General features: G+C 35.1%; 1 protein-coding gene across 2 annotated transcripts; it reads left to right on the forward strand.

The window, feature by feature from the left end:
• The first annotated feature begins 2,086 nt into the window (after positions 1 to 2,086).
• Positions 2,087 to 7,310, forward strand: Cysrs (cysteine--tRNA ligase, cytoplasmic). 2 transcript variants are annotated; one of them, XM_077421294.1, is made up of 10 exons: positions 2,087 to 2,306; positions 2,504 to 2,684; positions 2,886 to 3,228; positions 3,309 to 3,449; positions 3,540 to 3,750; positions 3,824 to 4,299; positions 4,973 to 5,123; positions 5,201 to 5,409; positions 5,624 to 5,998; positions 6,101 to 7,309. In XM_077421294.1, the coding sequence occupies exons 2-10, from the start codon at positions 2,506 to 2,508 to the stop codon at positions 6,230 to 6,232; spliced, it is 2,217 nt and encodes a 738-aa protein (XP_077277420.1). In that variant the 5' UTR covers positions 2,087 to 2,306; positions 2,504 to 2,505; the 3' UTR covers positions 6,233 to 7,309. The 2 variants fall into 2 exon arrangements, with proteins under 2 accessions (XP_077277420.1, XP_077277421.1); XM_077421295.1 differs by lacking the exon at positions 2,087 to 2,306 and having other exon boundaries at positions 2,544 to 2,684; positions 2,975 to 3,228; positions 6,101 to 7,310.
• The last annotated feature ends 6,573 nt before the right edge of the window (positions 7,311 to 13,883 follow it).

A 13,883-nucleotide genomic window follows, 5' to 3' on the forward strand; every position in this document is an offset into this window, starting at 1 on the left:
ATCATTGCCAATCAATACGTTTGGAGAAAATTTTGTACGCATGAAATTAGTGGGTCTGTTCGCGTTGCTTGCACTTTTTGCACTCAGCATCTTCGCTTTCTCTCTCTCTCTCTCTCTCTCTCTCTCTCCAACGGCCGAATATATGAAAAATGTTTGGGTATTTCAAGCAACGCGAACAAACCTAGTGCTCTAATAATAAAGACAGTATCACACTACGGATTGAGATTGAGATTGGATTAGAATTTAATCAATCAGAATAAAGCCCGTATCTCTCAGCTATAGATTGAATTTGAAATTAGATTATAATTTAATCAATCAAAATAAAAAAAACTAATCTCAAGTTTCATGAATTTTGCTCTAATTGGTAAAATTTCAATCTAATTTCAATCCCAATCCGTAGACTAAGGTCTGAGAGCCGGTATCACAGTCTCCGATTAACGTGATTCTCCGATTAAACTCACTCTGCATCTCTTTCTAACTATCCCCCGAGAAAGAGACGAAGAGTGAGTTTAATCGGAGAATTACGTTAATCGGAGACTGTGTGATACCGGCCCAGAGGGCCACTTAGACCAAACTCTGATTAATGGCTTATGGGGGGTCGATTACGGTTCTTGAAATGAAATGAAAATTACAAAAGTAAATAGATTTACTAAATTTCGACTAATGAAATCATAGATACTCTAGTAAATTTCCTCATTTTTGTAACTTATTTCACCTCGTTTCAAGAACCGTAATCGACCGTCGGAAGCGACGCGGTAACCAATTAACTTTTGGTTCTTACGGAAAAGCAACACGTTGATTGGCTACCGCATCGCTTCTTGCCGCGCGGCAAGCGTTTCCGGTTTCCGCGTTCTGTGAGCAGAAGCCAATAGTATTGGTCAATATACTGCTAACTTTAACCATCGGTTAAGCTAACCGTGGTTGGTGAAATTGGCCCAGGGCCCGTATTCCGTTCCTGCCTACCGACAACTGTTGGTTCGATAAGTGTCGTTGCGCAGGTTTTTCATATCGTGTAAAAGCTGCGCAACGACACCGACAGTTGTCGGTAGACAGGAACGGAATACGGGCCCAGGCCCAGTTTCACAAACGTCGGTTAACTTTTAAGCGGGGAGCACACACTTTTGCACAACGCATAATGCGTAAGCATAAAAAAATTGATTGGTCCATACACATGTGCCTCCATACAATGGAGGATTCACACTGCGTCCGATGTTCGACGTACAACGATCCGACATCCAATAGGAAATTTTTGTCTCTAATAATAAATTCTGTTATTGGATGTCGGATCGTCGTACATACGTCGAACATCGGACGTGATCAAACGCAATGTGAATCCTCCATAAGGAAATAGACCAATCAATTTTCTTATGCTTACGCATTATGCGTTGTGCAGAAGTTAAGGCCAAGGCCATTGCACGTAACAAAGTTTTAGTCATAATTGTAATGCTAGGTCTACAATGCGAGTCGTAAAGTCGTGAGTCGTAAGAATTGACCAATCACAATCTTATTTGAGGAGAATAATCGACTGTGATTGGTCAATTCTTATGACTCACGACTTTACGACTCGCATTGTAGACCTAGCATAAGGCCGTAAGGAAATAGACCAATTACAGTCGATTATTCTCCTTGAGCTCGAAGAATAATCGAGTGTGAATGGTCTATTTTCTTACGACCTTACGATTATGACTAAAACTGCGTTACGTGCAATGGCCTTTACTCTTATTTGCAATTGCATTTTATGTTTGAGGCTATATATATATATATATATATATATATATATATATATATATATATATATATATATATGCGCCAACCTGTATTATAAATATATTATGTTTTTTATATTTTATACATTTATATTCATATATTTTTTATTTAATTATATTTTTTTATAAATTTTTTGATTGAATATGATAAATTTACTTACCAACGATAGATGTTTAAAAATAATAACGCCATCTGCCGAATAGAGAAACTCGTAAGATTTCTAAAATTCCCTATTCAACGGCCAATTGCGTGATGGCAGGTCTAGCTGGAAAGCAGCCCTTGTGTCCGCATTCCGCATATGCGCCGTTCGACTGTTCGACTTCCGTTTTATTTATACTATTTATAGTAGCATATACGGCCAGAGAGAAACCTCTTTCTGATACGGCTGATGTATACCTTTTTCCCGATAACGTCATCTAGATACCGAGTGCGCGGTGTGTCACACACGTGCTAGATATCGGGCTCGGTTTCCCACTCGGGTAGATTTTTCGAATCTCGAAGTTCTCTTTGGCTCGATTTTGAAGAGGCTGCTTTGCAAGGTAAACTAAATCATAAATTAATAAATAATCGATGTTTCAAAAAAATTTTTTTTACTGTAATCGGTTTTCTAAATATTTTGAGAAAACGCACCTTGGTGCTCTCGGGTTATTGAAAGAAATGCATCAGGTAACCTGTAGGTACGAGTTGCGAAAAAAATATACTTCTAATTGAAAAAACGATGCTTCATTCGAATTAGAAATGGCAAAGAGGACGCAACCGGCATGGCATCTGCCAGATAGGAAGGACGCCCCCGTGCTGCGATTGTACAACAGTCTGACGAGAAAAAAGGAAGTGTTTGTCCCGCAGTTTGGAAATTGCGTTAAATGGTACAGTTGTGGACCTACTGTTTACGATGCGTCGCATATGGGCCATGCAAGGTATTAACAGTATTTCTAAATACAATATTTTTGACAAGCACCTGTTTTGCTGTCATGCTCAATTTGATACAATAGATTTTTTTTATGGAACAGTTTTACTTTATATATTTTTTTTATATTCTATCTTTCGTAATATTATGCAAGTAAGTGGCTTTCTAGATGTATGCACGAGATATTCATGTATATATTTCTTTTTTATAGGTCATATATATCTTTTGATATTTTACGCCGCGTAATGTCATACTATTTTAGATACAATGTTTTATATGTGATGAATATTACTGATATAGATGATAAGATTATAAAAAGAGCAAAACAGAATTACTTGTACGAAAAGTACGTGGAAGAAAATCACAGCCTTAATGGAATATTAGATGACATCAGAGAAGTAATGACTAATTTTGAGAATATTGTAAAAACTACAAATTGCGTTGATAAAAAATGCATGTTAGAGAAGATGTTTCATAGAATAACGAAAGCTATTGAAGATCTGCAGAAGGCGGTGAAAGAGAAGGATGAAAAAAAGATTGTGGAGTCTCAAGAAGTAAGTCTCACTTAAGATACATATGATGAATCTATTTTTTAAAATTGTTTTATGCAAAGTAAATAATAATTTTTATACAGGCATTATTGAGAGAGGCTAGAGATCCCTTAGCCAATTGGTTAGATGATATTAAAGGTAGCACAGTCACAGAACACTCCATATTTAATAAATTATCGCAGCATTGGGAAGCGGAATATCATAAAGATATGGATGCTTTAAATGTAAGATTTAAATGTAGAATATTTTTATTTGTTTTTAAAACAAACTTACAATTTGTTTTTAATATTATTGTTTTTCCACAAATCTTTTAGGTATTAAAACCAAACGTGGTCACGAGAGTTAGTGAATATATACCTGAGATAATAGCGTTTATACAAGGAATAATAGGCAATGGACTTGCTTATGAAAGTAATGGATCAGTATATTTTGATGTAAGCAAGTTTGATAAACAAGAGAAACATTGTTATGCTAAGCTTGTACCAGAAGCATATGGCGATACGTCAAGTTTGGAAGAGGGAGAAGGTAAGTTTGAGTTACTTTTCATGTTTGGTTTTTTTAGAACTAAATTAACTAATGTTTTTTTTTCTTTACTAAGGTGACTTAAGCATTACGGCAGATAAGCTCTCTGAGAAGAAGTCGGCAACAGACTTTGCGCTCTGGAAAAGCTCAAAAGCCGGTGAACCCTGGTGGGACAGTCCCTGGGGCAAAGGACGTCCAGGATGGCATATCGAATGCTCAGCCATGGCGACCGCAATTTGCGGAAAAAGTTTAGACATTCATACAGGCGGGGTGGATCTTAAATTTCCCCATCATGATAATGAACTCGCACAAACGGAAGCGTATTTTGATAACCCCCATTGGGTCAATTATTTCTTGCACTCTGGCCACTTGACTATAGCTGGCTGCAAAATGTCAAAGTCGCTAAAGAATTTTGTGACGATACAGGACGCTTTAAAGAAACACTCGAGCAGGCAGCTCAGACTTGCCTTCCTTCTGCATTCATGGAAAGATACTTTAGATTACAGCGATAATACTATGAATATGGCTGTGCAGTACGAAAAATTTCTTAACGTGAGTACACAATTTTTATGTATGTATAATATATTGATTTGATATCAGGCATCTAAAAGGATGTATATTTAAAATCTTTTTATTGTGTACATATTTTTGAGTTTATATGTTTGCGCGTGTGCGAGTGGGAGGGGGAAAGTGGGTGAGAGACCACTGACACCGAAGCAATGAAATAACAACATTTTATTTAAACAAACAAAAATAATAACGGAATTAAAGAACAACGTAATTTAGAAACAACGTAATTTGAATTTGGTTGAAATCGAAAACGCGGGCGTCTTAAATGAAATCGCTATCGACAAAGAACGCGCCAGAGATGTGACGAGCCCTTAGCGACATTCATATGAAATAATAATAGATTTACTTCGCGGAATAAAATGACGAAGATGCCGGTGGCCAGTTATCTTCGTTTAGAAAATCGATAGTCAAAAAGACCATGTCGGCGAATTACAAAGAGCAGATCGATACAGTACGGTTGACATGAAGACGTGAACGTGAAACTGATACGCCGCGGCGATCCTCTCGATAAATATCGTGTTACATCTTGCGCCATATGACTAATAACACTATCGATAAATTAAAGAATAATAATATTCAAAAACATTTACGATCTCGAGCATTTGCAATCTTGAACATTATATATCTGAAAAATAAAATTACTTGATTTTTCCAGGAATTCTTTTTAAATGTAAAATGTAGAATCAGAAGTTTGGGGACAAATACTACTGTTAACAGTTTTCCTAAACAGTTCAAGAACCATTCCGAAGTAGAACTCAATAAGAAATTTGAACTTGCACAGGATTCTATACGTAAAGCATTATGCGGTAAGTCTTTAAATCTCAATTATTTCCTAATCATTAATAGATCTAGATGCGTATCACTAAAAAGAAATTTATTGCAGACAATATCGATACGAGGACTGTTCTCGATTTAATACGGGAGCTCGTGGCAAATTGCAATGTGTACATGAATCAAAGTAAAAATCCCAATATGATTCTTCTCAAGGATATTGCTGTGTATATTACTGATAAGTTCATCATTTTTGGGGCTATTCCTTCCTCGTATGACTCAATCGGATTTCCAATTGATGATGAGGCAGTCAGTAAAAATGTAAGATCGATATCGAAGTATGTTCTCCTAATAACCTCGATGAGGCTTTTTGCGCGTTTGAAACATACGTATTCCAATTCTCGCCTAACTTCTTATTTGCTTATTTTGAAATAAGAAATAAATTTACACAGATATAGACTCCTTAAAATGCAATTTGAAATAAAATAATGTAATTATAATATATATACCTATTTTTTATATATTTCACTATCAGGTTGAAGAGACTGTTATGCCATATCTTGAAATTCTGGGAAATTTCCGAGAGGAAGTTCGAAATTGCGCGAAAACTTTGAAGGCAAACGATATTTTGCAAAAGTGCGATCGATTGCGCGATGATATTTTGCCAAACGTCGGTGTGCGATTAGAAGACAGTAATGAAGGCGCTTGTAAAGTAAAATTAGTTAACAGGGAAGAGTTATTGAAGGAGAAAGAAATTAAAAAGAAATTAGAACTCGAGAAAATCTTGGAAAAGGAAAAAAGAAAAACAGAGGCTGCTGCTGTGGCAGCGGTGAAAGAAGCGCAGAAAAGAATATCGCCAAATGATATGTTCAGATTGGAGAAAGACAAATATTCCCAATTTGACGATAAGGTAAACATCTTACTCATCTCGCATATAAAATTACATTTAAAATTTACATTACATCTAAGTTTATATTCTCTTTTCATGTATTTTTTCTATATTTCTATACAGGGATTGCCGACGCATGATGCCGAAGGTAAAGAAATTGGCAAAGGCTTACTTAAGAAACTGCAAAAGTTACAGCAAGCACAGGAAAAGAAATACAATGAGTACTTAACTTCCACGCAAAATGATTGCTTGTAAGATTTTACACATAAGGAAGTCTACAAAGCTGTAGTGGAAGATAGCAGTTTTATATTTCAACAATTTTGTTGTATTTTTACTTTACTATTACAAAGAATAATTCTCTTGTTCAAAAGTATTGAAAAATCTAAATTGCAACTTTTGACGATTTGTATGATTTACTAATATAATTTCAAGTGAGTCTGAATACAAATATGTATATTTGATATTTGAATAATAGCTGATATAAAACTTTTTCTCTAATGTTTTGTTCTAAAAGCTTTGGCTAAGAAATTAAATTTAGATTTCTTATCAGTATTTTTTTTCTACGATTAAGTATTTTCAATTATTTCAATTATTTTTTTATCAAATTATTTTGTAATCTATTTATTTTGACTGTCTCTTTTTGTAGTTTATTTATTATTTTATTGCCTCGAATTAATCCTTGGCTGGCGGGGGTCACTCGAGAACTGATAGGTATTTATTAGTCTTCGAAGTTGACTCTTATATCCCTTTTTTATATCGCAAGAGTGTAAGAAATCAAACTCGAAAACTGCTGTTTTTTCTTGCTATTTTATGTACTATATTTGTACGCAAAGCGACTTTTTGAAAGAGTATATATGTGAGTCAAGACCAAAGAGTAAAGAGAAACAGAAGGGAGCATTTAGTGTTAGCGAAGCGGACGGAAATGACTATATATTCCAGTATGAGAAGACGCTTAAGATGGCTGCCAATATTGAATGATTTTAATTATTAACTGATGAAACGTTATTCCATAATTTGAGCTGTTATTGTTGTACCACAGGCCTGGTAGCTGGTGTAGTGCACCATGATGCTCTTATATCTCACAATTAACATTTATTTACAATTTTTTTTGCGCTGATAAACGTCAAAAAAAGTGACGCTCAAGACTGCCTGACGTACTTTTGTCCGCGATTAGCCTATCTCCCACTACCGATATACCGGGAATATAGTCCAGTCACTATGTACAAAAAAACGGATTATAAAAGACATAATTCTGACCCAGGATTTTTCTTTTGGGGGGTGTTGGGGGGCTCAAGAAAAGCTTAATCTCAAGTTTTCGACCTCTGTTTCCCGCTTGCTTTTTTTACGGGAGTAAAAAATGTGAAAAAATGGTTTTTTCCGCGATAACTCGGTTTCTAATAAAGTTACAAGGTCGAATCGGAGCTCATTTTAAAGCTTTTTTTACGCTCTACAAATTATGTCGTATGACATTTTTACGTATCGTATAATCGATTGTTTTCGAGACATGGAACGAGAAAGGGAAATAAAAAAGTATGAGAGAGATATATTTAGTTTTTTCTTTTTACTCATTATTGTCGTCCGAATTTGCAAAAATGCTTCAAATAAAACTTGTAGAGCGTAAAAAAACCTACAATTTTTATTTGTTATTTATTTTATTTCGTTGAAAATTACGCCTTGTAGAGCGCCTCAAAGTGGAGAGTCGTCGTCATCGCGTTAGCGGCGCGTTGGTTACGTCGATACGCGGCACCGAACGCTTTCGCTAAGATTTCCGACTTCATTGACGCAAATAAGTAACATAATAGGTGTTTTTTATAGGATTTTTCCCGCTCTACAAGTTACGTTCAGTGATATTTTGGCGTACGATCGATAGTTTTCGAGATATCGAAAGAGAAAAGGAAAAATTGAGCATTTTTGTTCGTTTTTTTCTATTTTATCGTTTTTCGCACACGAATCTGTATAAACGCTTCAAATAAAACTTGTAAAATTCGTAAAATGTTCTTATTTATTACTTTAATTTCGTTGAAATTTCCATATCGCACTACGCCTCAAAGTTGCAAATAAATCTTGCAAAGCCTGAAATTATTGTAGCTATTTTGAAACCGTCAAGTTTTCTTAATTACACTTACCGTTTCATTGAAGAATACATGAAAGCGTGCAGTTTTATATCTAAGTGACAATATTTGTGAAGTAAGTTTATAAAAAGAAATACTTTATCGCTGACGCGATGGCGACGACTCTCCACTTTGAGGCGCTCTACAAGGCGTAATTTTCAACGAAATGAAATGAATAACAAATAAAAATTGTAGTTTTTTTACGCTCTACAAGTTTCATTTGAAGCATTTTTGCAATTTTGGACGACAATAATGAGTAAAAAGAAAAAACTAAATATCTCTCATACTTTTTTATTTCCCTTTCTCGTTCGATGTCTCGAAAACAATCGATCATACGTAAAAATGTCATACGACATAATTTGTAGAGCTAAAAAAAACTTTAAAATGAGCTCCGATTCGACCTTGTAACTTTATTAGAAATTGAATTATCGCGGAAAAACCATTTTTCACATTTTTTACTCCCGTAAAAAAAGCAAGCGGGAAACAAAGGTCGAAAACTTGAGATTCAGCTTTTCTTGATCCCCCCAACACCCCCAAAAAGAAAAATCCTGGGTCAGAATTATGTCTTTTTTAAATGTACATAGTGACTGGACTAATACCCTTCTTGGTCTCTTTACTCTTTGGTCAAAACTGACTTAGCCGCAGTTGACGGATACATCTTGCGATGGTTATATAGGAATATAGGATATAAGAATTCCAATATTGTAATTGTCAAAATAAATAAATTTCATAAGATTTTGTGTATTTGTAATGCGTATTGCAATAAACATGTGTGTAGCTTTATATACTAATTTTAATGAATATATAGTATAGTTTTATATATTAAGTTTATCATGAGATCGTACGCGTATATTAAATATATAAATATACTGTCGGTAATTTCGCGATATTAAAACTTTTTTTAAAATACATTATATCTCAATATAGAGATTATATATTATATATAGACAAATTATAAAAATATTACAGATCATTATATATATATATATATATATATATATAGTACATATATATACATATATATATATGTACTAACTATAATCTCTGATATCTTATAAAATGTATTCAAAAAAGAATGCTTCAATATCGCGGAACTATACCGACAGCATATTCATAGTTGATGTATGCGTAAGTATACATTGGCGTATCGTTGCGATGCGATTCGAAACTGGTCGAACAAAATAAATGTTACGCGTTTTCACTCGACCGGATGAATTTGACGCACGATGCTGTCCATTATTAAAACATAATACCCCTTTCATAACGAGTGGGCGTCAAGCCGACAGTGACAGCTTCGTATAAATGCGAAGGCGATATAATGCTCGACTCGCGGCGCGGAACGAACCCGATATTCATCCCACATTCAAAAGCAGTGAAAACCCAGAGGCAGGCGAACAGGTCGACCCGTCAGTCGCTTTTCCAACTCCCCGTAAAATACGCATCGTATCCGATAATAACGATGCCCAGCAGCCCCGAAAACTCATCGCGGCGGAAAAGCGGCCGCCTACCCACCCCCTCGATTACAAATTATGTTTCCGGACTGGAACGAAGCGGCCATTTAAACTCGATCCGTCTCGCGGAAGCGCTTCGTTCTTAATCGAGAAAGTTTAATGCGATACATCTCACGTCACGTTCGTTTACATATTTGTGTCATCGGCGTTGCTCTCGGCGCGTTTGTTAACGAAGCATTGTTTCGAATACCTTTTCCTGAATCGCAAAGTTTTCTTATCGAAACTTTCGTTGACAGTTTCTGTTCATCGTATACACGCGGTTTCTTTTTTTAATTCTCTACAGTTATATGTTATTGTATACTTAATAAAGCTATTATTATAACAGCTATTATTATAAGAATATTCTTATTCTTTTATAAGAATCTTGTAAAAGAATCTAAATTTGTTTTTCTAATATTGTCCAATGTTTATATCTCGTGCATTCTTTTTTCTCGCAAATCGACACGGGATCATAAGAATGTAAAACCGCGATGATTCCTTGCGGCCGTTATTGCCAGACAATGTGTAGAAAAGGAAAAGAAACGCGAATCAAAACGTTAACAATGCGCGACGATTGACGCAAAAAAATAAAAGAAAAAAACGTGCTCTTGAATATGAAGTCGAGAGGTGGAAAAAAAAAAAAAAAACAGACTGCGTCCATATGCGTGGCTTAACCCCCATCCTTTTCCGTCCTCGCGTGAACGGACATGTAAATTTTTTAGCGGAAAAATCGAGCGCGCCGCGCACCCCGAAATTTCGAGGATTTTCCGAGCCATGATTGACACCGGGATGCTCCCAGTATCACGTATCGGGGTGCTATCCTCGAACGGCGTCATCGAACGTCCCCTCGTTCGTGGGATCTATAAAGTGGCGGCAAACCTGTCACTTATGGCAGAGCTTACGGCGAATATTTTTAAACTCATCATTCCTCGATCCGTTTTTTCCGTGATTGACGTCTGATGATTGCTCAAGACATCCTGGATCGACGATCTACGTGATTTCAGGGATGGTCGCTGCAAAAAAATCTGCGACTTACTGTCGCGTTTCGTTCTTTCTTTTCTCGGAGTAAAAGATTTGCGAAGATTTCAATTTTTACATAGAAGGGCCGAATTTTAGCGAGTATATGAGTTTAAGTAATAATACACACAATTTTTGTACCATAATTATCATTTTTATTGAGATGATTTGTGTATGAGGCAAGTCGTAAGGTAGAAGTTATGAGGAGAGTTGTAAAAATCGCAAAATTCTAAATCCATTCTTAACGACTCAATCTATTTTAATAAATTATTAAGTAATCGCTAAGTAATTAGCTTGATCTTTTGCAACCTTGTGTATAAATCAATCATGCATCGGTGATGTAACAGAGAGGCCAAAAAAGAGTTTTATCAATAAGGGAGCAGATGTAATTATAAGTCACGAAATAATATTTTGTGAAACGACTTCACTTGTGCCAATATTAGCTCCGCCTGCGTTTAACTCGAATCAAATAGAGCACCCGAATATCGAGTGCGCAAACCAACCGCGGAAGAATTTCTGCATTGTCGATCCTTATTGATCTTTTTGTGTTTTTCGTTGATCAATCTAAATTAGATGTTGATTCGTTAATTGTGCACTTTGAAGTTTAACGGATATGCAGAGATATAAGATTCAGAGATCATCCTTAACAGATTCGCGGTTCGTGATTAGAATTTCGAATCTCGGTAATCTTAACTTATTTGCGTCGGTCAAAGTGCGATCACTCACGCATAATTTTATGCAATAATAATTGGACACGCCGATGTCCTTTATATTAACAGCTGCATCGCGTTGTTTGATTACGCGCCAGATGATTATGAAGAACATCTTTTCGATTATTTCAATAATAAACGCGACACTTTGATGGCCTTGCGAAATAACGATTGAATGAATGCTTCGCTATATTGCACACGTGCATCTGCCTTTTTTAAAATCTTTATTAATGTTCCTAAATTTGCTAATATCCTTATTATTAATTGTTCTATTCCTTATATATTATTAACATCGCGTGGTGCTGAAAGCTTTGCATTACTTTACACGCACATACGCCACATTTGGCGTTTTACCTTAATTTCCCTGCAAGACATCAAAGCGACAATAGTTCTCAAATTTGAAAAATGTGAAATGTAGAAATTTTTTAAGAAAACTGGAACAAGAAAAACGCTCTCTGTATATACAATCAAATAAGGAAAATATAAGAGCAAAACGCCGATGTTAAAGCAAAATATTTCAATTTAGCGCTTCATACGTTTATTTAAAGTAGACATTATAATCTACAAGAGGACACATTAGATCTTTGTAATAATCATTCACCGATTGTTGAGAAACTTCTATATCTGACATCTTCTGTTTGTTTTTATTTAGACTTTGCATTTCAATATCTCCACTCGTAGGACACGTAGACAAAAAATAAAACTACTTTTATAATATAAATCAAACCCAAGCTGTCGATTAAGCCTATTTAGAACTTGATCGGTTCAGCTGAGATCCGGTAATTTAAGGGTCTCCTAACTCGACGGTTCGCGTAAAGATATATATACCTATAACGGTCCTGTCTCGTTGCGCGTATACTTATCGCAAAATACTACCGTGTCTTTTGACTAGCTTTTTTACGTTATACATGTGATGCTTCATGGCATTGGTCCTAGAGTCTCTTTAATCAAAGTCTGGCCAATTTGACAGTTCTGGCAAAATTCTGTGAGAGAGAAGGATATACATTCACTATCGCCTTCTCTTTCTTTCCATCTCTTTCTTCGTCTTTTTTCTATCTCGTCCTCTTTCCGTTTCTCTTGCTTTCGCCAAGAAATGACGAACCAATCAAAAGTTGCTACCGTATGACCAGACTCTGATTAGAGGGACTCTAATTGGCCTGTATCCATTTCACCTTGTAAATCGAGTCTAAGCCTTCAGTCGGTGCGCTGATTACAACCAGAAAGTATTATCTCTCGTATCAAACACAAATATTGGTGACTGTTACGAGGCTGACTATTTGGTGAGTGAATTACTTACACTTTATCATGTAACACCTGCAAATGACTAATTTGTTAGTTAGTTTTTAGTCTCTTTTCTTTTATTTAAAAGGCAGCAGTCAATTTTGTGATATACATACGATAACGATATACCATTAGTTGGTCTTTTTAATCAGCTTCGCGGTTGACCACTGGTTTAAAGAACATGATTTCAACTACTATATATGTGTTGTTGACGACTTATTTTAAGATTATAACTAGATTTCTAATTGTTACACCGAAGAAGATTTAAACCTTAAGGCCGAAACGTTTGTAATTTGTATTTATGTTTGTATTAAAGTTACTTTTCTATATATTATATCTTTCACTTTGACATCGGTGTTTTGCTCTTATTTGTCTTCTGATTCAAATTTAAATTTCATTCTAAGAAAATTATATTTATGACGAATAATTAAATAGTTCTTTATTGTGTGCGCATGAAATTTAAGTAAACTCCCTATTTTCAGAATTTAAATTCAAGATAACTCACCATAAATGCTGGTAAAAGTAGCGCGCATGGTAATACAGAGCTTTATTTTAATGTCAAACGTGAAGTTCTCTATGTCGATAACATGTCACGACATCTCAATGACGCGTCAAATAAAACGGATTATGTTATTGAATTAGTGATATATTGCGCTACTCCAATTTATCTGAAATATGCATTCACTGGTTTATTGGTGCATTCCAAGCCCAATCCTGTTTGATTGCGCCTGATTAAGATCGAGCTTCGCAACGCTATAAAACGATCGAGCGTCATTAATAGAAACATATATTTTTTATATCATTATAAAAACAATTAAAATTACGGCACATTATCACGAGAATCATTAAAATATTTCAAATAAAGTTCATATATGCTTTATATTATTTATATTTAAAAAAATATAATGTTATATTTAAATAACATAATAATATTAAAATAAATGTAAAATATTTATTATTGTAATATAAATATACACAGGGTGCTTCAAAAAAATGTTATTTATATGAAAGTATTATATTAAACACATAATAATATTGAAATAAAAAAAATACACAATGCTTCATAAAATGACGAGCGTTTCATAAAAACAAGATTCGAGGATTTAATATAAATTTAGACAACACGTCGAGGAAGCCAAGGTTCATTGTTGAAAAATTGAAAGAAAACTTTTTCCCCTTTTGTTCGCGCCAATTCGCGAGAACGCGAATGATGGATCGCGATCGCTCTGCGACACAATCTCGTCCCTCGTCATCGTCGTCGTCATCGTCGCCGGCGCTCCTGGACGTCAACGGGAGG

This window comes from Temnothorax americanus, unplaced genomic scaffold (assembly GCF_048541705.1).
Source record: "Temnothorax americanus isolate GAGA-0224 unplaced genomic scaffold, ASM4854170v1 Scaffold66, whole genome shotgun sequence".
Lineage (NCBI taxonomy): Eukaryota > Metazoa > Arthropoda > Insecta > Hymenoptera > Formicidae > Temnothorax > Temnothorax americanus.